At 37.5% G+C, this 23117-nt stretch overlaps 2 protein-coding genes across 3 annotated transcripts in view; one reads left to right on the top strand and one right to left on the bottom strand.

Moving 5' to 3' along the window:
- The window catches only part of LOC1278440 (neuropeptide SIFamide receptor), a 59135-nt gene that overhangs the window by 11311 nt on the left and 24707 nt on the right, over positions 1-23117 (top strand). For both annotated transcript variants that reach the window (XM_061644894.1, XM_061644893.1), the window contains exons 2-3: positions 14103-15358; positions 21631-21825. In XM_061644894.1, coding sequence (XP_061500878.1) covers positions 14348-15358; positions 21631-21825 — 1206 coding nt within the window. In that variant the 5' untranslated portion in view covers positions 14103-14347. The remainder of the gene's footprint in view (positions 1-14102; positions 15359-21630; positions 21826-23117) is intronic.
- LOC1278439 (fatty acyl-CoA reductase wat) lies at positions 1837-5269 on the bottom strand. Its single transcript, XM_318028.5, has 5 exons — positions 4149-5269; positions 3634-4025; positions 2995-3540; positions 2781-2906; positions 1837-2703 (listed from the first exon to the last, which is right to left on the bottom strand). Exons 1-5 carry the CDS (start codon positions 4350-4352, stop codon positions 2490-2492), a joined length of 1482 nt encoding a protein of 493 aa, XP_318028.5. The 5' UTR covers positions 4353-5269; the 3' UTR covers positions 1837-2489.

Raw genomic sequence — 23117 nt, 5'->3', positions numbered from 1 at the left:
TCGAGCATATTAGCTTGCCTTGAGTCTTCGCCTATAGCATATTCTTTTGGGAAAAGTGTTTATACAATTTAATCGAGGGTCGAAATGTAGTGTTGAAATTAAATATTTACCGCGAATTTGATTTAAAATGCTTTTAATAGATAGGCAAATTTTTTAAAAATCAGGACATGTTTGTAAAATAATGTAAAAATAATCACAGAAACATTCATATTAAATTGTACTCTGCAACGATGTTTATCCGAGTACCTTTTATCCAGCTTTCCGTATTCATTGACTATGAACTACAAGAAAAATAACTTAATATTAAATATTTTTGAAAACCACGAAATTCGATTCAAGCGGTTTCTTTGCAGTCCGCATTAATACTATTTCTCGAATACAACCTGTACATAAGCATACAACCTGTACATACAACTGTATCATTTCCATAAGTATATTTTGATACCTTGAAATTCATGCATTCACTTAATCATCTTAAGTAAATAAAAAAACTTAAAATAATCAAACCACTTTGAACTTTTCAAAATCAAACCATGCACCTGAGGAAAGAAACTCAAAATATCATCAATGAATGTTTTCTGAAATAATTCGTCTTTTAAGAAAAAAAGAAAGAAAGTGAAATCCTCTAAACACAGGCCATGGTAAAGTGTTTCTCAAATGGAATTCATCTTTTTGTTTTTGATAAAAATTGCTTTTCGGTCATTTTGTTCTTCTTTCCTTTCATCTGCGCCTTTCATTGATCAAAACTGTGCTCTATTTTTTGTTTTCTGACCTTACGGAAGACCCTTCATTAATCATTTTCCATTCTGAGCGTAAAAAACAAGGCAAGCATGTAATTGGTGTAGCTTGCGGTGCTTCCTCGTAGTGTACGCGATAGGGAATATCATGTTTTGAGGGTCAAGCCTCATGGGAAACAGTGTAGTTCGCGTGAGATGCTCATAATCTATTTGAATAGGAATAAAACATACCCCTCGCGATACTTTGCAAAGCGTGAAAAAGGAAAACATAAAGATGCTTTTGCAAAAGTTTTTCATCTTTCTTGTTGTTCTTGCTAATTTTGCCCCGAATAACTGTGTTATGGCTATGGAAAAGATTGCAGACCCTTCAGAAACCATACATAAGCCGCTCGGCTAGCCAAGTCATCGCTCTCGGAACTTGAGGCAGGATTGATGGATTGATGCGCTGGAACGTAAATCCTTTAAATTGTATTTAATCCGCCCTTCGTGGAGCAGTTTGAGATCGTAGCAAAGTTTTCACAGTTTGATCGGTTTTCTGTTCCTCTTTTTGATACCACCACCTTGCAACACATAACACCGGAACGAGTGCTTGCCTCGTGTTCCTAGGAATTGTTGTGCTTTTTTGTGCTAGAGGTGGTATAAAAATGGGTGCAATAAATTAAACGTAATTGATTTACGATTTCATTTCATTCGCACCATCTCTGCCTTCACTTTGTGCACGTAAAAGACTGAGTCCTGTTAATTCCTCAGTGGCAAACACCCCCTGAAATGATGGGCGATAATTGTTTGCAATCATTCGAAGGTATGATTGGTCCTAGCCGGTTCATACACCAGAGCTAAGTTATGACATCATGCAATTTCATGTAAAATAGGTATTATTGTAGAAAACTGACATTCAATTTCTTCTTCTTTGTACGCACTGCTGGCTGTGACAATCATGTTCCTTGAGCTCATTATATTTTTTAAACCACACCACGAAACACACAGATATTTATATAAACACATTAGTAGCAATCAAAATATTGCTTCAATGAGCAATTTTAACCATTCAGCAACATCATTTTGATTGAAATTGGAACCAATTTGGTAGTTTACCAGTATCTTTTGCGTTTATTGCGTACAATTTTGAATCTTTTCAAACAGCTGAAAACACGTTCACTGCTACAATCAGTATATAAAAGTTTAAAATAGATAATGCTATACACATCACCACTACTTCCTTGCTTCTGGTAACGACAATGCAAAGGACCGAGCTGGAGCAAACCGTTGCCAAAAATTAACACATTCATGACTTACCAAAGTGCAATCTAAACAGTGCTTCGAGGCGACATTTACACTGGGCCTGCGGGGAGTTTTACGTATCAGATCGCGCTTAAAACGTCGTCTGGTTCATTCGCATGTATTGTACTGCTTGTGTATTCATTGCTGATTTAAGTGGCAACGATAGGCCAAACACACACTGTTTTGCATATTGATTAGCTATTCTAAAACTGTTATGTTTGACCCTGCTAAACAAACGACTGAAATGTAGACATGCCGTGAAAGTGGTCATTTGTTATTAGATACGCCAATACTTCATGATCGTGCGCAAACAAACCGCGTGTGCGCTGTGAATGATAATGCTGATCTTGATTTTCAGTGAATCTATGCAAAAGGATAGTAAGTAACACAGGTGTATATGATCCACATATTCTTTATCATTTTATCTCCGAGTACTAGTACGCACACATCTAGAACATGTCTATCCTTCTGTTACACTATGTACTTGTTGTATATGAAGTACACAATCAAGAATGATAGTGCAAATTTTAGCGTATAATTCAACACCCGTAAACGCTTGTATTTTTTCAACGCATAGGCAATATTTTCATCTGGCTCCTTCAGCAGGTATCGCCGGCCGCCAAGAATAGCACTTTCGTAGTACTCCATCATTCCACGCACGAAATAGTTGGTTGAAAAGTCCTTTCTGTCGAGCGCACGAAACGAGACGAAATTAAGATTTAGATCAACAACAACATGTTGGCACCATTACAACACATTTACCTATCGTCAGCAGTTAATGTATACTCAAGCTCCTTGAAATTCTCGGTTTTAAACACCCATTCGTTGTTCATGAAATATCTTAGGGAAACTTGTGCGTCGAAAATTTTACGATTCAGCCTCAGCAAACTGCAGGAATGTAGAGTAAAAAGGATAATTAGTTTTCGTTTCATGTATAGCACACACAGCACAATGTGGATAGTCACATGATACATACAATGGTACCTTCCCGGCAACTCGCAATAGAGTATCCACAATTATGGCCGGCAGCAATTGACAACAGAAAAATACGAGATAGAAGCAGTACTTATTTGAAGTTGTAGTGCCGCCGGGAGCCCACAGCATGTTGCTCAAAGGTGTGCGATCGAATAGCACTTTACCGTCGTACAACATTGTGCCGTAGTTTATCGTCTTCTCAGGCTCCGCGGCACTATTGTACACCGGAAGTGTTCCCTGTTCATCTGTAGTAGCTCGTTTCCAGGCAGCTACGATGATTGCCTTAATGCTTACGTCAACTGGAATGCAGTTGATACGTTTCTCTAGATCGAGCAATCCTGTCCTTACTACACCGGAGGCACAGCCAAGCAGCAATCCTATGGGACCATTGAAATTATCCACCCATCCCATGAGGGGCTCAGTTTCTGTATTGGTCACAATTGACGGTCGAAAAACGACGAGAGGGATGTCGTTGCGGTACTCATAGCAGATCTGTTCAGCTAGTGCTTTGGTATAGGTGTACGTATTTGGGGCAAACTGCGTTAATCTGTATCGATCGAAAAGAATTCCATTGATCATTAGACAATTGTTGATAACGGCTAATGGCGACGAGATTCCTTGTATGAACCGCAATACTCACTTTTCTTTCACTGTTTCCAAGAGAGCGTTATCAAACATTTCCGCCAAACGAATCGCTTCCCTCCAGTCCATCTTTGGTGGGTAGATCTTCTCTTCCACGTGCATTAGCTCCGGATTACAGTATGTTGTTGAAACATGTACAACAGCTCGGAGTTTACGAAGTGTTTTGGCCCAATCTAAAACTTCCCGTGTGCTGCGAGTGTTGATCAAGATGGCATCTTTCAACGGATCATCAAAGCGTACACTAGCTGCTGCGTGGAACACGAATTGCACATCTTTCATGCGTTCCATGCTATCGGGGGACATGCCCAACTTCAACATCGTGCAATCACCTTCGATCGGCTGTATTTTTTTTAGCACTTCTGGATTCTCGCGCTTTAGCATATCAAACAGCTAGAATCAATTCAAATATACAGCAGTATGCTATTAGTGTGCGTTAATAGAAACATTTATCAAAGCATGAGAGATTGCACTGCAACTCATTAAAGGGGGTATGAATTGTAAGCGCATACATACCACACCATCTGTGATCAGTTTTAGCCGATCCTCGAGTGACTTGCCCCTTTTAGCACGCATCAGCACAAAAACACGAGCAATCTGGGGACATGATCGCAACAACTTCTCGATAAGCACTTTTCCCATAAATCCCGTACCCCCGGTAATGAACACATCCGCCTCAGCAAACACCGCTGGTATATTCGGGCACTTTTGCTGCATCATCTTCGATCGTCCGACGCTTTAGACACAGACACAGAGTCGTTCAAAAACTCACTTGCTCACGTGCACTTTTGCACACAAACACTCACACACAATCGCAAATGCTGAAACACTTTCACTGGCAATTGCAAGCCCACTAGCCGTAGTTCGTAATAATGTTTGCAGGCCGATTTTAACTAACTAACGCTTCGAACTCGTCGGCGTTCCGTCGACAAATGAACGCAAGTCGACTAGAGCGTACTACGTGTAGCGGCTTGAACGACAGCGTAGTAGGGGATGTACACCACGTAAATAACTACTGTGAAGTATTGATTGTTTTATAACAAACTACATTAACATACTAAATGAGGCTCACGTACCACGGACAACACTAAGCAGGTTCGGGCGAAACGAGTTTTCGTCTTCATCGAGGGTGAATGCGGAAATTCCATTACAAATGACCGTCAACTACTGTGTAAATCGGTCACTACCATCTTAAAGTTGACCTGGTGGGCGTTAGAGACCAGATGTAGAGCTCTTACCATTACTATTGTGGCTTTCACGCACCACAAGTTCACTGGAAGTTCATCAAACAGCACCATCAAGTCAATTGCACTCCTCAATCTCTTACCATATATCGTGTCTACGACTGGGTCTCATCGGTAAATATTTATTCCAAATCGTTCTAATAGAACGTTCGATGAGCGTGCATTATACCGGAGCTTGGAGGATAAGTCTCTACAAACGAGTCAATGTACTTGAACTCACTAGAAGCTAGTGAACAATTTGGTATACAAATAAAAAGATTCAATGCAAAAACAAACACGTACAAACTACACCTATACTGTGTGAAAATAAATTCTATTGTACGATGGTATCGAACGAACAGAGGGTCATGAGCACTGTATGAGTAAGAACGCTACGCTCAACCCGGAACGATAAAGTAGTAAAAGTACAAAAGGGGTACCCCGCGAGCCAATGTCAAAGAGCAGGGTCAAGAATGAAACAAGAAAGATAGACATATGTTTTAAACCAGGGGCTGGCAAGCTTTTCAATGTTCGGCAAGTACGAATGAATAAAAAAGGTTGTGTGGTTTGGAATTGGAATGAAAAAAAGCCTGATATTTTTTGAAACTTTGTTTAATTTAATACAAAACAAAACATATTTTGAATAAAATATACAAACTAACACTATACAAAATATACAAAATATGCTAATTTTGCAACAAAAACTACAACCCATTTTGCAAGCCTTATTTTACAAGAGTTATCAATACATAAGTTAATCAAATAAGAATAAGAAAAAAAAACTAAACAGTAAACAGTAACGATAACTGATCTATTGCCAGAAATACAGTTTATAACATATTTTTATATTCGCGTAGTCAAATGAAACTTCTACAATGCCATACGTGGTTCGATTCCTGTCGGGAATGTTAATCAAGAAAGTAAAAAATATAAATAAAATACGTTTTCTGTTCATGTGCTCCTATGGCTCTGTGCAAATAAAATTGCAAATTTATCTGCCGAGCAGAACTCTTCCAACCTCTGTTTTAAACCACGATTTATGTTATTTCTTTCCTAGAAATCGTTAAGTTTATCAGTGATTTGATGAGATACATTTTATATACATTATTAATGAAACAAACTGAATTGTTGTGATGCTCGTACCTAAAATATTAAATTGTATGGTATTTGATGTTAACAATAATTGGAATACATAATTTAAATAATTAGAAATCTCAACCCCCGGAAGAATGTGCAGAATGTTCTATGGGATTTATTACACATCTACAATGCTATTGTAAAATATGGCGATTTCGTTTTCTGCGGAAATACACCGTATTATTCACCATTACGTGCATTCGGACGATTAATAATTTAAGAATGTTCAACTTCCTCCCACATTCCTACTTTAGCGTTTCTTTTTTTAGATAATGTCTAGTAATAATTTCCCTTTTGTTATGTGCGCTTCCACCATATTGCCCGACAGCTGCTCACGCTATGTGCAGCGCAAATGGTGTAGATGCGGGCAAACGTTGCAGTATAAGATAGCAGATTTTGAATCAGAGGACTAGTTGGATTATGCATTGAATGCATTTAATGAATGGTACACAAGTGGGTCATGCTTTAGATCGTACATTTTCATAAATCAAACTTATACCATATGTTTTGTGTACAGGTGTTTTAAAACGAATAAACCGAACTGGTCGGTGCGAGATAAAACGAATTGTAAATTTGAAAAAAAAAATTCTTTTAAAGTGTATAATATGTTTACGAAGTTATAGTAGCAAAACCGAATCGTACCCATTATAAACGATATTTTATGTGAGAGTTTTCTTAATGCTCAACCCACTGCTTTTTTCATTTTTGTTTTTGCTATTATTAGAACACAAAGTAACTGATAAACAAAACACAACATAAGCAAGGTAAGATGTAAAATAGAACAGAAACAAACGAGATCGACCCTTTTTCCATTAATTAGTTCCTTCGTCCGTCTAACGCTTGTTGAATGACAATAAGGAGAAGATGTCGACTAGGGTTCATTTCATATTAATCTACGCTCTCATTATTTGTAAAGAAAGCGTTTCAATTCGAACATCATTAGTACTAATTTCTGTTTTATGCAGTAGCGGGTTGTGCTTCATCACAGAGCAAACGCAGGCCAGATTAATCTATCGGAGAAAGCTAGAGATAATGATGTACAATGAGATTCATAATAAACTTTTTCTGTTGGAGCATAACATTTTTTTTTGCTGGGACACCTTAGCAATACGACTAACCGGCAATTACATGCGAATGTGAGTCTTTGTTAGTCTTTATGATTGTGAAAACTATTATAGTTTTATTTATTTCAGAACAGTAAATGGTAATGGTTCCAAAATTTAACGGTATGAAAATAAAAATGCAACATCATACCATTTTAAATACTTTTCCAACAAAACAATAATAAGAAAAGTAAGTGTGATGTCATTTGAAATTCATGTGTATTGATATAAATAGTAGGTAATCTTAATTTTGCTTTACAAATTTGTAAGATACTCTTTAAATCATTTGTAGCAAAGTCGTCCTGGCATGACGATATGACAATTTCCCTGTTTTCCGGCTCAGTTTTCAATGTGAACAAAATTATTCAAAATTTTCAAGATGTTTTTCAACAGCTGTCATTATTATTATTAGATATCATCCTCCCAGCAAAAACTGTATTTAGCCTACATATAATCTTAGAAGCAATATTAGAATATTAGCAAATTCTGCAACTAGTCTTTTCGAGAACGCACGATAGTGCACGTAACGTTCCGATTTTTCCCTACGCACGATGCATCGCTATGCTCCACAAATTTCTAGATGCACCTAGAAAGAATCCGATCACGTAGTATAGTCGTCAACTTTCACGACTTAACAGTATGCCTGTCGTGGGTTCAATCCTAGAATGGACCGTCCGCCCCCTAGCATGGACTGACTATCCGGCTGCGTGGTACTAAATAACACTCAAAGCCTATATAGGCCGGCATGTCCATAGGTCGCTATGCCAAATAGGCAAAACGAAGCTCTGGTCAGTTGTTACGTCAAATGAGCGAAATCAACAATTTAAAAAGCATGCATTTGTGCACAAGCATTTGTGCAATTGTGGGAAATCGGGCAAATATCTGAGTTAATAACCGAGTTAATGATGATAAATCATTAAATCGCATTAAATTACTACCATTGAATCTCAGGTAATATTGAAACTTGATGTAATCTGTTATATCAAATGTTCAATGATCATTTAAAATTGTTCCGCTAGCCGCATGTGGGCCTCAGGCTTGCCGTAAAAGATTAAATATCTATTCGGATTTCAAACGAATCCGTTGAAGTTCAGCCAGTACAGTATTGTTTTATAGCATTGATACAGAAGTACAACTTTTATACTTTTTGATTTTTTTATCGTGTCTCGATATCATGCAAATGTTCGGGCAATATAATAATCGTTCTGTTTCAATAGAGTACAGGTTCTGGTTCAATACAGGCATGATATGTTTGCCCAAAAATGAAAGAGTGCTTTTTTTAAATTAACTTCACTGTATACCTCATATTTGGCTGAGTATATCATTCAACCGGTCCTCATTTTCCACCGTTGCCGTTTCCATATTGTTATCACGTCAATTTGATGACCAAAAAAAGAAAGACAAAATCTCATGAAATACGATTTTCAAAAATTGAAAGCACATCGCGTGGGAGAGATCTATTCAGTCATACCAACAATTGATGTTCTTTGTTAGATAAGCGAACAAAACATTGTATTCTACCATTATTTCGTCATTAAACAGTACATACGTACTGGATATCCTTTCTCCTAATGATTCGTGTGTAATTCCTCACAATTTCACCAGCATACATTATTCTGCCAGCAAAATAGACGTGCACTTCTCGCTATGGCACATGCAATTGAAGTAGTTGAATCCACTAGAACAAAAACATGTTTGTTTGGCTTGCTACCCAGTTATACTGTAAAACAGATCCTATCTTTCTCAGGCAACGTTTTTTGCAGCGTAATTGTCTAATAGTTATTAATTTTACTTTCATTGTTATAGTGCTAAATTGCAATGTATTCAGCAGTACGATCTTTTGGGGGCGTTACTCCGGAATAAAAAAAGTAACTTATATGCTCATACAATTTAAACGTCAACACATATTAAATATTTAAAAGCTTATGGGTGCTGTGTTGCAATATAATAAATAACTAAAATCTTATACCCACATCAATCATGTTTCTTTTCCAGTTTCCCATTTTTTATATTTCTCATTGGCGACTCACAAATTCAAATTATCTGATCAGATGATTAACCTCATCCATCACACGCTTATTCTTTTGCTTTAACAATAATGTGGTCGTATTTTCCATAACACGCCTCTTGTACAGCATTCAACCGCAGACGATTTGGCATTCTTTATTGTCCATTGACCAGAAAATCGGTTGAAATGTAAATCATTTCAACATGTTTATAGACATATTACGGCGTGCAAAGTAGATAAACCGTCTCTTGTACATTGCAACAAGAAAAAAGTCGCTCCAAATACAGTATCTGCCGGCTCTCCTTGGGCGCCAATCTTCTGCCACGGAGCTGTAAAAAGGGGTCATAAAGAGTACACCATAAAAATATAATAAATTGAAAAAATAAACGATTTTAAATTTACGACACCGATGTCTACCCACCCCACAGAGTTTATTTCTCTCATTCCGGAATCCATGCTTGATAAAGGATTTCCAGGATACGCGAATGCCCTTTAGGTTCGGATGGCTGGTTCGCAAAAGGCTAGAAAACGGCACATTTAAAGGCTGGTGGGAAGGTAATCGAAAAGACAAATATCAACACAACTCGGGAAAATAATGTCAAGGGGAATTCGAACGTCATGATCTGACCAAAGTAAGACTAAAGCTATTAAGAAGACAAAGTAAAGTGTGATTCTTCTTTCTATCTGAACTGTGTAAGATCTTTTTGTGATTGGAACAACAAAAGACTTCCACCTTTAACAGCAATGACCCGTGATAGGAATGGCCTTTCATGCCAAACGTTTACTTTTTAGCAAGTTCCAAGTTGCGTTGCCTTCAATGGCTGGTACATCCAAATGACAATCAAAACAAATAGAAGTGCTACAAAAAATACAGTCCACATTTGTCAAACTGTCTGTTAAAAAATTGAGTACATTATTGTGTCAGAGTATACGATGGACGTTATAGAAAAGAAACATTATACTTCAAATCCTACATGATATGATTTAGAAACATTCATATATGGCGTTTGAAGCTCATATCATAACATGAAACATGGAATCTGATGTGTTTAGAAGATTCAATAATGAAACAGACAATTATTTGCACATTGTTTACAGAAAAGGGGGTTTTTGAGTATAGTTGCTTTATGAAAGAAAATAAATTGCCAAAAATTGTAGAGTTCGTTTGAGTCGTCCATCAATTGAGGTGCTAAATAATTGATTCATGGGCTTCTAGAATATCAAATAACCCAGTGCTCTTTTACGAGCCAAGATATTGATAAATGTTAAACAGTATTCCATTGAATTCGTTTAATTAACTTTCGCACAATTCCTCTAGGGTAAGTTTACAGCCTAGGTCTCACAACACACCAAAAAAAACGCGTTTGTGAAATACATGCAGATGATTGCTGTCTGTCAAGAATGCTCCCAACCTAAACTTACTGTAAAATGCTATGTAAATTGTTGTTTGGGACTTTAACCGATTAGAAACTGAAATATCATCTTTGAGCTGCTCAACAATGCACAATAAACATCATATAAAAGTTCAATTTCTGAATTTAATGTACACCCAGTTTGGCTTTTTGTATGGGTAGGATTTTAAATTTTAATGGCAATTGACTGATATACCACAATAATTTTCGGACAATTACATTAACCAATTAGATTTTTGAGCTTATCATGGATTATTAATAGTATATTACCAAAGTCCTGCAAAACCACATCAAACGATGGATTCTTGCAAAACTTCGCCCTTTCTTGATCCAATTAGCAATGTGCTCTTGATTATTCTACCAGAGTGTAGTTAAGGAGCCTTTGCAAAGCGCAATGGTTGTAGACTAATAAATTTGTACGGGGATTAATGTGGAAATATCATAGATTAGCAAGGTCCTCTAGCTAAAATCGAATAATTTATATTCACTGTTAGCTCACTTGTCTGATTTCATTCATTCGGGATTTGATCTTCCAAGCATGTTTTGCCGCTTGACTTGTTAGAATCACTTCTGATATATCACTTCAGAGCTATATTTCTAAGATTTAAACCGGACACTTAAGTATAGTTCATTGCGAAGCACAGATTACATAAACATTTGTTAGCAAAGATTAACAATAGCAAGAATAAACTTTAATCACATCATCACTTTTATAGTTAAATAACTAGTTTATGAAACATAATATAATGCGCACAACTATTTTAGTTCCAAATTTATGAGAAACTAGTACAAAAACGACATTAACATAGTATATAAAAAAGTTTTGCAACGGTAAAATACCAAAAAAACCACACAGAATTGAACTTAAATTAATTGAATAGACTGTTCAATAATTTACAAAAACTATTTTTCTAACACAAAACAACATAAATATATTACTGCAGAGGTCTGGAGAAATGTTTAATAAAAAAATCTGGTAAACTTAAAGATGAGAAGTTCATAGAAATTATAACCACTTGTAACAGGTAGTAGAGAATTTCTTTTCTATTTTGCTCTACCAATTACAAAGTTCTGGGCATCACTATAGAACGAAACTTTGCGGGCACCCGTAACAGATAATTCCATAATAATGAAATTAGATTACATATAATTTGACTAGATTCAAGATTGGTACAAACAGCAAACGATACCTAAGGTACAAAATTCAATTTTCACAAACAGGATAACGTGTCACAAATCGAATCAAAGCTTTCAATCCGAACCTTCATGTCGGATTACTCGTAAATGTACTATGCCACTTTAATATTATCCTTAAACAACCCTCATGAGTCAGGGTACGTTTTCAACGTTAAGCAAGTTATTTTATCCTTGAGTTGAGATGGAAAAATGCTTTTGTAATTTTACTAGGTTAAATGTGGTAAATAGTGGTGGTATTGCACTAAAATGCGTTCCATATGATAATTTAAAAGTTAATTAAGTCATTTATGTTATTGCGAAATGTTCTTTGGTCTTTCACGAAGGGTTTAAATGTTAAATGGGGTCATTCCGTTACATATGGACCAAAAATTCATTATTTTATGAAATGTGTTAACATTTTTTTCCAAAATCCTTAGGTTTTCATAACGAAACTCATATTTTTACTAACATTCTAAATGACCACACAACAAAGCAATTATTAGTTTTTTTAACATAACTGTTATGAAATATTATTGATTTACTAAAATTCATTGCATTTTGACCATACTTATGTATTTCAAAGTGTTTTTATCATAGTGCCTCTATAGGTACACAAAACAAGCATCTATAGGAAGATGCGGTTATAGTCATGAAATCAGTAAAAACAGCACATTTTAGATTTTTTTCCAGGATATGTATGATAGGTCATACTGTTTTCACTCAAATAAGCAACAGAAATGGGCCGGTCTGATGGTACCTCGATGGTCAACTCGTACTATTTAACAACATGTCCGTCATGGGTTCAAGCCCCGAATAGACCGTGCCCCCATACATACATACATAACAATAAGTTATTGAAAGCCAAGCTCACTTCGCTAGTGAGTGCAGGCAGACCTTGACCAACATCGTTTGTTTTGCCAAAGAAAAAGAAGCAACAGAAATGAGTTTTCTGTAAGTTATTTACCAAACAAAGGCCAAGTTCCATTGATATATTCCAATTGCTTTGTGTTGAAATATTCGTTATTTTTTTTCTTAACACTTTAAATCCATTAAAACACATCTGTATCACTACAAACTGCACTACTATTGTTACATGTACTCGATGTATTTGTGGACACTTTGTTCAATCAAATTGGGAACTTCCTTACTATTTTTATGTGTTGAATTTTCCAGCAATTGTTTGAACTTACATGGGTTTTATGCCTAGTTTAGGGTTGAATGTTGAGTAGACGTAGTACGTAGCACAACATGTAGTTATAATCTAATAAACTCATTTAACGTAGGTCTGAAGAATTCAATTACACTCTTAATTGAAGTTCGGATAAAGATTTCAGAACATTAAAGGGTTGTAAAATTAAAATAAGCTGTTCAGGTTCCTATAGAGGTTCTATTTTAAAGAGGTTCGTGACAGAAAGAAATGTAATTCATTTCATTGTACTACTGCTTCATCCCTATGCTTACATAACATTTGCGTCATATTTTCGATATCCGATAGAAGCGGGTATCACATTAACTACTGTCAATACCAGACCCTTCATTAAATATATAGCTATTTCATTTCCATTTCCCGTATTGTTGGCTTCACCATTGTATGTATTGCATGTTTTATTTAAAAATAGACCCTATTACAAATTCAGTCATAATAAATCGGCATGTGTTCTATTACGCACTTAACTCGTATATAAGTATAACAAAGATTTGAATCAAAACAGTACACAAAAGAAATCATTTCCTTTATGTCTTTATGCAATTAGTCAAAACGCAATGTGTCGAAAATACGGTCAAAGTTATTATAATGTTAAATTAAATAAATAAAAAAATATCTTGAAGAAAAACTTCAACTTTACTTTACTGCATTTAATAATTATTATATTACCATTTCATAGAACTGCGGCCGATTTTCATTTTTGAAAGTTCTGCTTAACAAAGCATATTACCGAATGGTATTTTAATATTTAGTTATGTGATTAATTTGCAGAATATTTACCATTTTTGTATCCCATCTTTACATTCTTTCATTTTATGTTGTAGGTCCTCACTACATCCACATTTCTCACAATTTGGATGAGTTGCCAAGGTATATTTGTATCTACGCTCCTGAGTGCAGACCTTTTGGTTCACAAGGAGATACAATTTGCTTCCTTTTTGATCTGATGTCAATTTGATGATATTTATGCTGCGCCAAATATTATTCCATTTTAGTTTTGGATGTTTTCAACAATATGTGGTGTAGTGAAGGAACTTTTTTTTGTGTGGTGAATTACTAGCGGTTGGTTTTTTAACTATTACTTTTGATAGATATGCTATATAGCTATTTAATATTACAATTCATAATTAACTGTTCAGTCTATCTTCTTAGTTTCCAATAATAATAATCGTTTGTTGTTATCGTTGTTTTTTTTTCTATCCAGGCATTTGATTGTGCGTACATTCCTTGAAGCCGATTGACATTCTGGACATTCCCCTACATCACCCCGGCATATTATCATCGCAAGCTTTCCATGCGAATGTAACCAAATCGAATTTTACATTACATCGCACATGGTGTTTGAGCAGTAGAGTTAGCCACACTAGGTCGTGATATACTATATTTCATTGTTTGAAAATAACTCTAGTCATCCCGACATATCGCAAAAAGTCTGTGATCAGCTCCTACATGGCAGTGGATTCCTATCGTCGTAGTCCTTGGCATAAAAGTTGGCACTTTCGCTCGACCATGTATTGCGCCGCTTCGTGGACATTCTGGACAAAGCTGCTGCTGATTCACGTATGCTACATATCCATCGGAGCGGTACGCAACGGGGACTGGGCCGCGAAGAACAGCAACGAGTGGCGGCCACCGGAACCAAACCCATGGTCACCGTTCGCTGGTTCCGCTGACAGCCCGGTGACACTGTTGACAAGTTCGCTTGACCATGCCGCTCAAAGCAGCGGCTCATCCGCACATTTTGTGTACCACGAGGGACACGGAAGAAGCAGCGTAAAGGTTGCTGAGACTCTCCGTACGAGGGTCGATTCACCGTCAAGCGTAACAAGTTTGTACCGGCTAGGGCAAACCCCCCATACATTACCCTCCGATTCGCACATCCCGTTGGAAACGGTGGAAAAACATTTCCTGTTCCGGCGTGATTTGAGCAAAACACAAAGTACGTCGCTAAGGCATACATTAGCACCGGCTCAGGCGTGGGCAGACAATGGAGCCAGCCCTATTTGCCAAGATCCTGGATCGATGGACGGAAATTGTACCACGAACCGGGAGCGGCCACCAACATTAATGACCAACGCAAGCAATGTCAACCCCGCGAAGGACCTGCTAGTTCCGTTCGCTTCCAACCACAGCTATACGGCGAACGGTTCCGCATTCTGGATACTGAAGGACCTGGAATTAGCCACACTCCAGTCACCGCTCGAGGATAATCATACCACCCACAGCTATCCAGCAGTGGACCTAAACGACCATAACGATGTGCTGTGCGACGACGATTCGGATCAGATGGAGTACAACGAGAACTGTTTCATCGATCACAACGTTACTTGCGTTGGCGATCCGGACTTTTGCAATCTCACATACAGCGAGTACCGACAGCTGTTGATGGATTACATCTATCCTTCGACGGGCGAATGGATTCTGATTGCCTCGCACACTGTCGTCTTTCTTATGGGATTGGTAAGCATGTTCACTATCTGTACAATTTACCAAGCTTATTGACACTATCAGCCCCAAGCTGCGGGAGCATTATGCATGAGACAAATTCGCACAAAGCAGAAGATAGAGTGACAAATTTGTTTTGATTATCTAGGCCATAGCTAATTGCTCGGCAGTCCTTAGTGATAGATTTCAAAACAAACAAAAAAACGCTGGATAAAAAACTTACAAAAATTCTAACGAAAGCTTGAACGAATACAAATATGGTTCAAATAACACTCTCTTAAATTATTGAGTTTGAAAATAATTGCCAAAAACCTGATAGTCTTTGGTCAAGCTATTCATCAACAACTTTAATACAGGTAACATATTTTACATAAATAACTATGAAACTAAATGACCAAATAAGTCTAATTAGTATGTACAACCTAAGACCACGTACGTTGTGACGCCAAGTAGTTCCAAAAAGCGAAGATATTCCGTTGCCTCGGAAAAAACACTTAAGCTACCTTCCTAGAGCAGTGAGCTCTTACATAAACTCACTATCTGCTAGTCCACGCTGTCGATCTGAGATCGTTGAACGTTTCAGTACGAAACAACATCCATTTCGTTTCGAGCTATCTAACAAAAACCATAATCCCTTTCTATACATCTCAAGTGTGCTGAGGTACACAAAAACGGACACAATTGAATTATAGACATTCAACCTTTTTCCTAGCGATTTTTTGCCGAAATGAGCCTTCTCGCAAGGTAAATGTTCTTGAAATTGCTCTTGTTGTCGTTCAACAGATACTTTCTACGCCAGTTCTAACGGTGTACCAGGCCGTTTGCACATAAGGATTTTCTCGTTTCTACCGCCAATCAACAGCATTGCCCTTTTCTACTTATTGTGCATTGGTACAGTTTTTGTTCCGGCAAGCCGAGGAAAAAAGTTTTCTACAAACTCCGTATTTTCCGTTTGATGAAGATAACCACTTCTTCACAACGTTTTCTGGAAAGTTTTCGCTTAAAACCTACAACAACTTTGCTTCGTTCCAAGCCACCAAGCTTCTTGCAAGCTCGGAGCGAAGGAGAATGAAGGAGGGCACCAAACGGTGGGTTTGGTACTTCATCGAATATTTCAATGTATTTCTATTATCGCCCTTTCTGCATCAGAGCCATTTCATTCCACTTCCTGTTCATGTGAATGTGGTGTACAGTTAATTTAGTTTAGTGGAACCTGTGCTTGCTTGTTTGTATTGCACAATGTACAATATACATACAATATGATTCGATTTCGACTTTCTTTTTTCCTTAATCTACATCAAATGATGGCTCATTGCGTTATTTCTTCATTAAAACTTGCCGTTAAACTCTATCTGCCGTGAAGATAGCAAAGCAGCCGCATCTGAAACTATGAATTGCTTTATATATTATACACTGCTCACCGAAACCGAACCCAAACCACTTCGTTGCGAGGGTAAAAGTTTCATTTCACAGTTCTACAGAAAAGTTCAAACAAATATGTTTCCATCTTGATCCTAAGGCACATTTAGCTGTCTGTTGCTTTACACAAACGCTTCATTAGCAAGCTCCCAACGGCAATGAAGCCCTTTTTTCTAATGCTGCTTGCAGATAGTTAAGAGCTTCCGATTTTCTGATTCTGACGCTTGCCCTACCTTACCTAAGGCACTTTCGCATCAACCCCCAGCATGCAGGCAATTTCGTTTCGCACATTTCTATCTACTGTATTGATAGATGGTCTTGTGTGTCGTTGTTTTGTGTAACGGTTTCTCCTTTATTCGGTGTTTTTTACCTTCTGTTCCATAAAATGTCATCTCCATTTGCTGTGAAAAGGCTTCACAGCTACTGTCTTTTTCGCAATCAAAATCACTCGTTTTTTGGACCGCTGCATGCCTTTATCGTTGCTCTTAAGATCTAAGAGATAGCAATTTATCTTCAGTTGCCTAGCTCTATCAGCCAAAAGTACACCAGCAGCTTCAGCATAAGGAGAAACCGAAAAATCGCCCTAAGATATATATGGGACATTTCATGACATCTGGCTAGGTCATAATTTTTACGGAAGTGCCTTAAAATCAACACCGAATAGCCAGGACACATTTTCATGGCTGAAACAGCTACGATTTCTGCTTTCAAATATTGCAGAAGTGTTTTTGTGTCGCTTGCTTTAGAACGGTTTGAAGCCGTGTGAAATAAACATCACACGAGTATCTTTGAGGCGTTCGTCCGTACGCGAAACACTGTTTTCACTGTACCGTGGTGTTATGCGTAGTTTTTGCACGCACAGATTGAATGGAATAACAAATAAATTTTCAATTTAAATTTTTACACTTAGCACACATGGATGTAACTTGTCTCAATGGTTAACACATAGTTTAACGATACGTTGAGCCGGTATGGTTGATTTATTGCTTTTTTATCCCGTCATGAAGTTGGACCCTGCATCACCGATTGTTGTGTTGAGGCTTTGCCACAACGGCGAGATTTGCTGCTTGAAGCAGAATGGATAGAAACTTTCTCTTCCTATTGATTGATCCGTAACCGTGGATACGGACAATCCAGTACGTTAAAGGCTGTGGCAGTATGCAAGGCTTTGAATATAATGAAATTCTTCGCATAATTGAAACATGGTTCATTGGCTACGCTTTGAAATAGTTTACTCGAGAAACCAACCACTAACGGGTATGGATTTGCGTGAATTGAACCGAAAGTCGACGCATTACACATTTCGGGTGATCGATCGACTTGAAAACAGTTGGCTTGAGGCTCAAAAATGTATACTACATGTGATGTACATTGTACAGTTTCATTATCAATTTGAAAAAATGAAAAGTATCGAAGCATAAAACCACAAATATGGAAAATGTAAGAACATTATGATAATATATTCTCGGAAATTATTTGTCAAGTTTGTAGAAGATACACCCCAAAAATCCATCTTTTCTTAGATTTCTTTAGATGCAAGAAGGTATAAGGAATGTGTAAAATAATCGTTTTTTTTAGCAATGCAAGAGGCACCTAAGAAATAAAATTTCTTTACTGTGTTTGTAAATGTTTACGATTTATGGGTTTGTTACGATATTGAAGCATTATCTGAATTTGGTGTCTAGTTGCTTAAATGCATGTTTACTTAAAGTTGTATATATAATGGTTAAATATCTCTTATGTAAATTTCACTTAAAAATCTGATTATTTGTTCCTTTTAATTCCATGATGTTTGACGTGGATTTCCAAGACGTACCAAGTAACAGATTGTGTCAGTTGTGGGTTAAAATCTCGTGTGAACCAAGTTACTCTCATGCTGGTCTGACTAACGAGCTATCAATAAACCGATGACCACATATAGTAACAATTTGCTAGACCAGGTGGATAAAGCCAATTTCGTGCGTTTACGGTTGTTGTGCCGAATAAAAAGACGAAAAGTGACTAATACCTTTAACACTTATTTATTAAACAATTTCGGCCTAAGTTTTGGCTGAGAAGTTACTCTTTTTCGGTACACAAATATTACACGTACTTTATTGACTTACGTACATAGTTCATATTGTATCCCAGTGGAACAGTGTGAATTTCAGCCATGCTAAACACCTAACACTGGGGTTTCATCCTTCCTTTAATACTATATTTTTCACACTGTAAGTTGTCCTTCTAGCATAGTTTGCGCGACGTATTGGCGACAAGCGAACAACATAACACACAGATCAGCTCATCGGTCAGCAGAAGCGACCATCACTCAAGCACCATGTGTTTACAGAGCTCCAATTTGACGTTAGCCTGGACATTTCTCCATTTACTGCGCATTTATGTGTGTGTGTGAGAGAGAGAGAGAGATAGAGTGAGTGTGTGCGACATATTGATATGCCTTTCATCTTTCGAGCCAAAACGATCATACCCCTGCCTCTTCTGCCCCAATGGAAGCTGATTCGACTCCAATAAACAAGCCCGAGGTAGTCGGTCGCCCGATGTAGACAAAACAACGACTGTCCAGTGTCACGGGAGAATGTGCGTAACGGTCGGCAGCATTACTTGAGTGGGGATGTTTGGTGGACCAAGCATAAACACCGCCAGTCTCGACTTAAATGGATTTCCTGTAATCCAAACAATCCGCGTAATCTTCCCTTTCATTTGAGACGCGTGCTACGTATCGTCGGGGTCACTGTTAGATTCGTTCGCTCCGACCCAGTTGGACCTATGTTTCTTTGCAAGCGATGTAAAAATAGAAAAAAAAGAAAAAGTGGATTTTTTTCATAAAATTTGTTTAACTATTATTAGAGAGCAAGATAAAATTAAAAAAGAAGTTATTTACAATTGTTTCATGAGCATAACATTCAGAGGTAAATTCAAATATAAGTTTTTGGTGGATACTATCATGTTTCGTGTTAGGACGATTTCGTACATAATTAGATGAGTATGATACAAATAATAAAAATAGGCTCAACAAATTTGTAATCTCATCTTACAGCAACTTATTCAGCTGCTAAATAAACTAAACATTTGACAGAGCGATGTATTCAATGTATTCTACGCACAGTACTCGCTACCGGTCTATGCTTCACCAATTAAGACAAACGTACTGATCAAAGGATGAAACACGTACTAAACTCTCTCTTGATAGGGCTTAACACAACACGAGTAAACATTATAACAAGCTTAAATGATAATTGCATTGTGACAGCTTGCCTTTCGAATGCCGATGGTTTAGTGCGAATGGTACGACACAGGCACGTTCCATCTTTAGCGACCTACTTCCCGAGTTTCGTTCGCACTCTCTGGGCTTAGTTCATTTTAACCGACTCCCGTACCTTAGTATGTCGAGCATCAGTCCTTGCCTCTCATTAATGTAGAATGTGAAAGCTGTTTGAACAAACAGCTGACGAAAACGGCATCGCAATCATCACCGGCGGTCGGCTTTGGTAGGCATAAATTACGCCCGGAATTAGCATGTTGCATGTAGCCGTTTAACTTCATTTGCATAACACGGAGCTGACAGAAGGGACGGGACGGATCGGTCTCACAAGACACCAGGATGAAATGTTTGTACCGTTAAGAAAGTACTATCCATGACTTCAAGACGCTACGGTGCCATCTTCAAGCCAAAGTGCAGAGTTCACACTGGGACAATTTTGTTTGCACTAAATGCTATTGCATTCCATTTGTATTGCGCTCGACTCGTATGGCCTTCAAAAGTTTACGACCTAAATTTAGACCATTCGATTGCTCATTAACAGCTTTCATCAGGCATCGCTTTATTTATACCATTATCACCGCCCCCCCCCCCCCCCCCCCGCCCTTGCCAAATCGCTCCGTCCGTCCCCACCAATGTGTATTTCTTCACCTAATTGAGCTGCGAGGAAATCCGCTTTCGCTCGGACCATATTTGTTTTCACATCGCTTTATACATGCATGCTAACAACAAATGCTACATTTTTCCATCAACTATTGCGGTTTCAGGGGCAGCAAACAAACCAGATCCACAGCAGCGCTGTGTTGCCATGGATGATAGCATCGAAACGATCATGGTCTCTCACATTAAGGCCTCGTTCAAATCCAATTCGTCAGCACCGTCACGTCGTAAACAGATAGCGTCTGTCGGATTTTTCGGGCGGGCTCTCGTCCTCGCTGTTCTGTTTGTTGTGTCACGATGTGTCGTTAATCATGGCTACAGACGCACAACCAGGCAAGGGCTTCCGGCAGGACTATAATAAGACATATGCTAAATACGTACGCTTTTGTGTCGTTCAATTCACCATGGCCCATGTCTACTTGCTGCGTATGGATGTCTTGTTTCTTGTTTTACCACTGCATCTGATACTGGACAATGTCGAGGGAATTGATTGAATTTGACCATGTATTCGCACACATTTTTTCCAGCTTATAGAAGCAATAACAATACCAGTGAACTATCGCCTCTGCTGTAGGTTGTGCTTACGAAACAACTAAAAACTAACAAAACATTAAAATGTGATTATCGCATCGAATATTGATGATTTTTCCAGCCAATAGGCTACACAAAGCTGAACTCCTAATGCCAAACAAATCCATGTTCTTCTGCAGCACAGTGCATTATGTATGGCGTATGGCTGGAACTGTTCCAGACAGCTAAATTGCTGCAACGTTCAGAACATGTTTCCACATTCTATCAAAAGTAGTGCTGCCTTTCTGCCAAACACTCTGGAATACATTCAAACATCACGCTTCAATGCAACTGACATTGTGCGCAGCTTGTGCAGCTATCCAATTTTGCGACTCTCGACAACGTGTTTGATTTTCCTTTCGATTCTATTTCTTCGCAGGTTGGAAATGCACTGGTTTGCATAGCGGTTTACACCAACCATACGATGCGCACCGTGACAAACATCTTTATCGTCAACCTTGCAGTGGCCGACTTTTTCGTTATACTGTTCTGTTTGCCACCGACCGTTGTTTGGGATGTGACAGAAACGTGGTTCATGGGAAAAGCCATGTGCAAGGTGGTAATCTACTTTCAGGTGAGTTTATCTTGTTGACACAAAAATCCAAAAGCAAAATAAACAAAGCCGACCTCCGCTCAATCGGTAGCGCACACCAGGCAGGAGAGTACATTATTCTTCAAGTGTGACTAATTCATTCTTCGACCTATAGCAAATGGGTTAGGGATAAACATTTCAACTTATGAATAAAATATTTTTCAAGCGGCTTATGAACATTAGGTGCTGCACAAAATAATAAACTTCCTATATCCTAAATATATGAGGTTTTTTGACACTTTTTCTAGATTTTATACTTGTTTTAATATTTTTAGGTACATTATTTAGTTTCTTTGCGAATAGATAGCGGAAAGAATTCAAAGATATGTGAACAACATATGTTAACTCAAAATTACACATATTGCACAGTCAAAGAATAAGCAATAAAAATAAGGATTTTTTCAATCCATAGATGACTAAAAACATATTTCAATATTTTCATATAATCTAGAATATTGGAATAGCTTACTCATTACACGTAGGACCAATGGAGCCGCCTAGTGTTTCATAGCAAGTGCTTTCTTCTATACGTAACTTGTTTCATGGAATTGTCACTCATGATATTATTTTTAATCATAAAGAACGGCATATTTCTATTTATTTCCGTATTATCTAGTATGAAAGCTATTCAATAGACTAAAAAAAACAGTACAGTACCATTTTTATAAAAATGTAAATGTAATAATGTTTAAATTAAAGGTAGTCCCCGAGATACTAGCGGTACCTCTTATACGCTTATACGATTTGGAGATACGCGGTTTTCTTAGTTTTATTGACAGTTATTTAAGCAAATTGTACTGATTTGACACATCAATTATAACATGCAAAATAATTCCCTTCTTGATCGAATGTTAAAAACCATTTCAAAAGGATAATAACTGCTAAAATCAGTCAGAATCATATCAAAGAATTAATTAAGTGGCTAAAACTACACCCCCTTCTAGCAAAATTACACGAAAATTAGTGATAATTGGGCTGGAAATCACGAGATTCGACTTACTTGGAAATTCTAGATAAACAGTATTTTGCTTCCGTTTTCGGTCCACAATAACCGTGTATCTCGGGGACCGCCTGTACTCATTTTATTAGTTACTATAATGTTAGAGATGTTAAAGAACTAATGCCAAATTTCGATAAGCATTTAAGATAATACTTGATAATTAAAGTGGTCTTATCATATCTTTGTTGCTTAAATTTATCACTAGAGCCCCAAAGCGTTTATACTGAAATTAGCAGTAGTTGACTATGCAAACATGTCAAAAAGTAATAATATT

Source organism: Anopheles gambiae, chromosome 2 (genome assembly GCF_943734735.2).
Source record: "Anopheles gambiae chromosome 2, idAnoGambNW_F1_1, whole genome shotgun sequence".
NCBI classification, from domain to species: domain Eukaryota; kingdom Metazoa; phylum Arthropoda; class Insecta; order Diptera; family Culicidae; genus Anopheles; species Anopheles gambiae.
Note: the sequence above shows the minus strand (reverse complement) of the source record. Positions and strands in the feature narration are given on the sequence as shown.

Excerpts from the sequence above, each read along its gene's own strand:
- LOC1278439 (XM_318028.5), bottom strand. The coding sequence starts at position 4,352 with ATGATGCAGCAAAAGTGCCCGAATATACCAGCGGTGTTTGCTGAGGCG. Across the intron at positions 4,026-4,148 it reads AACTGATCACAGATGGTGTG|CTGTTTGATATGCTAAAGCG; the intron begins GTATGTATGCGC and ends AATTGATTCTAG. Across the intron at positions 3,541-3,633 it reads TTGGAAACAGTGAAAGAAAA|ATTAACGCAGTTTGCCCCAA; the intron begins GTGAGTATTGCG and ends CGATCGATACAG.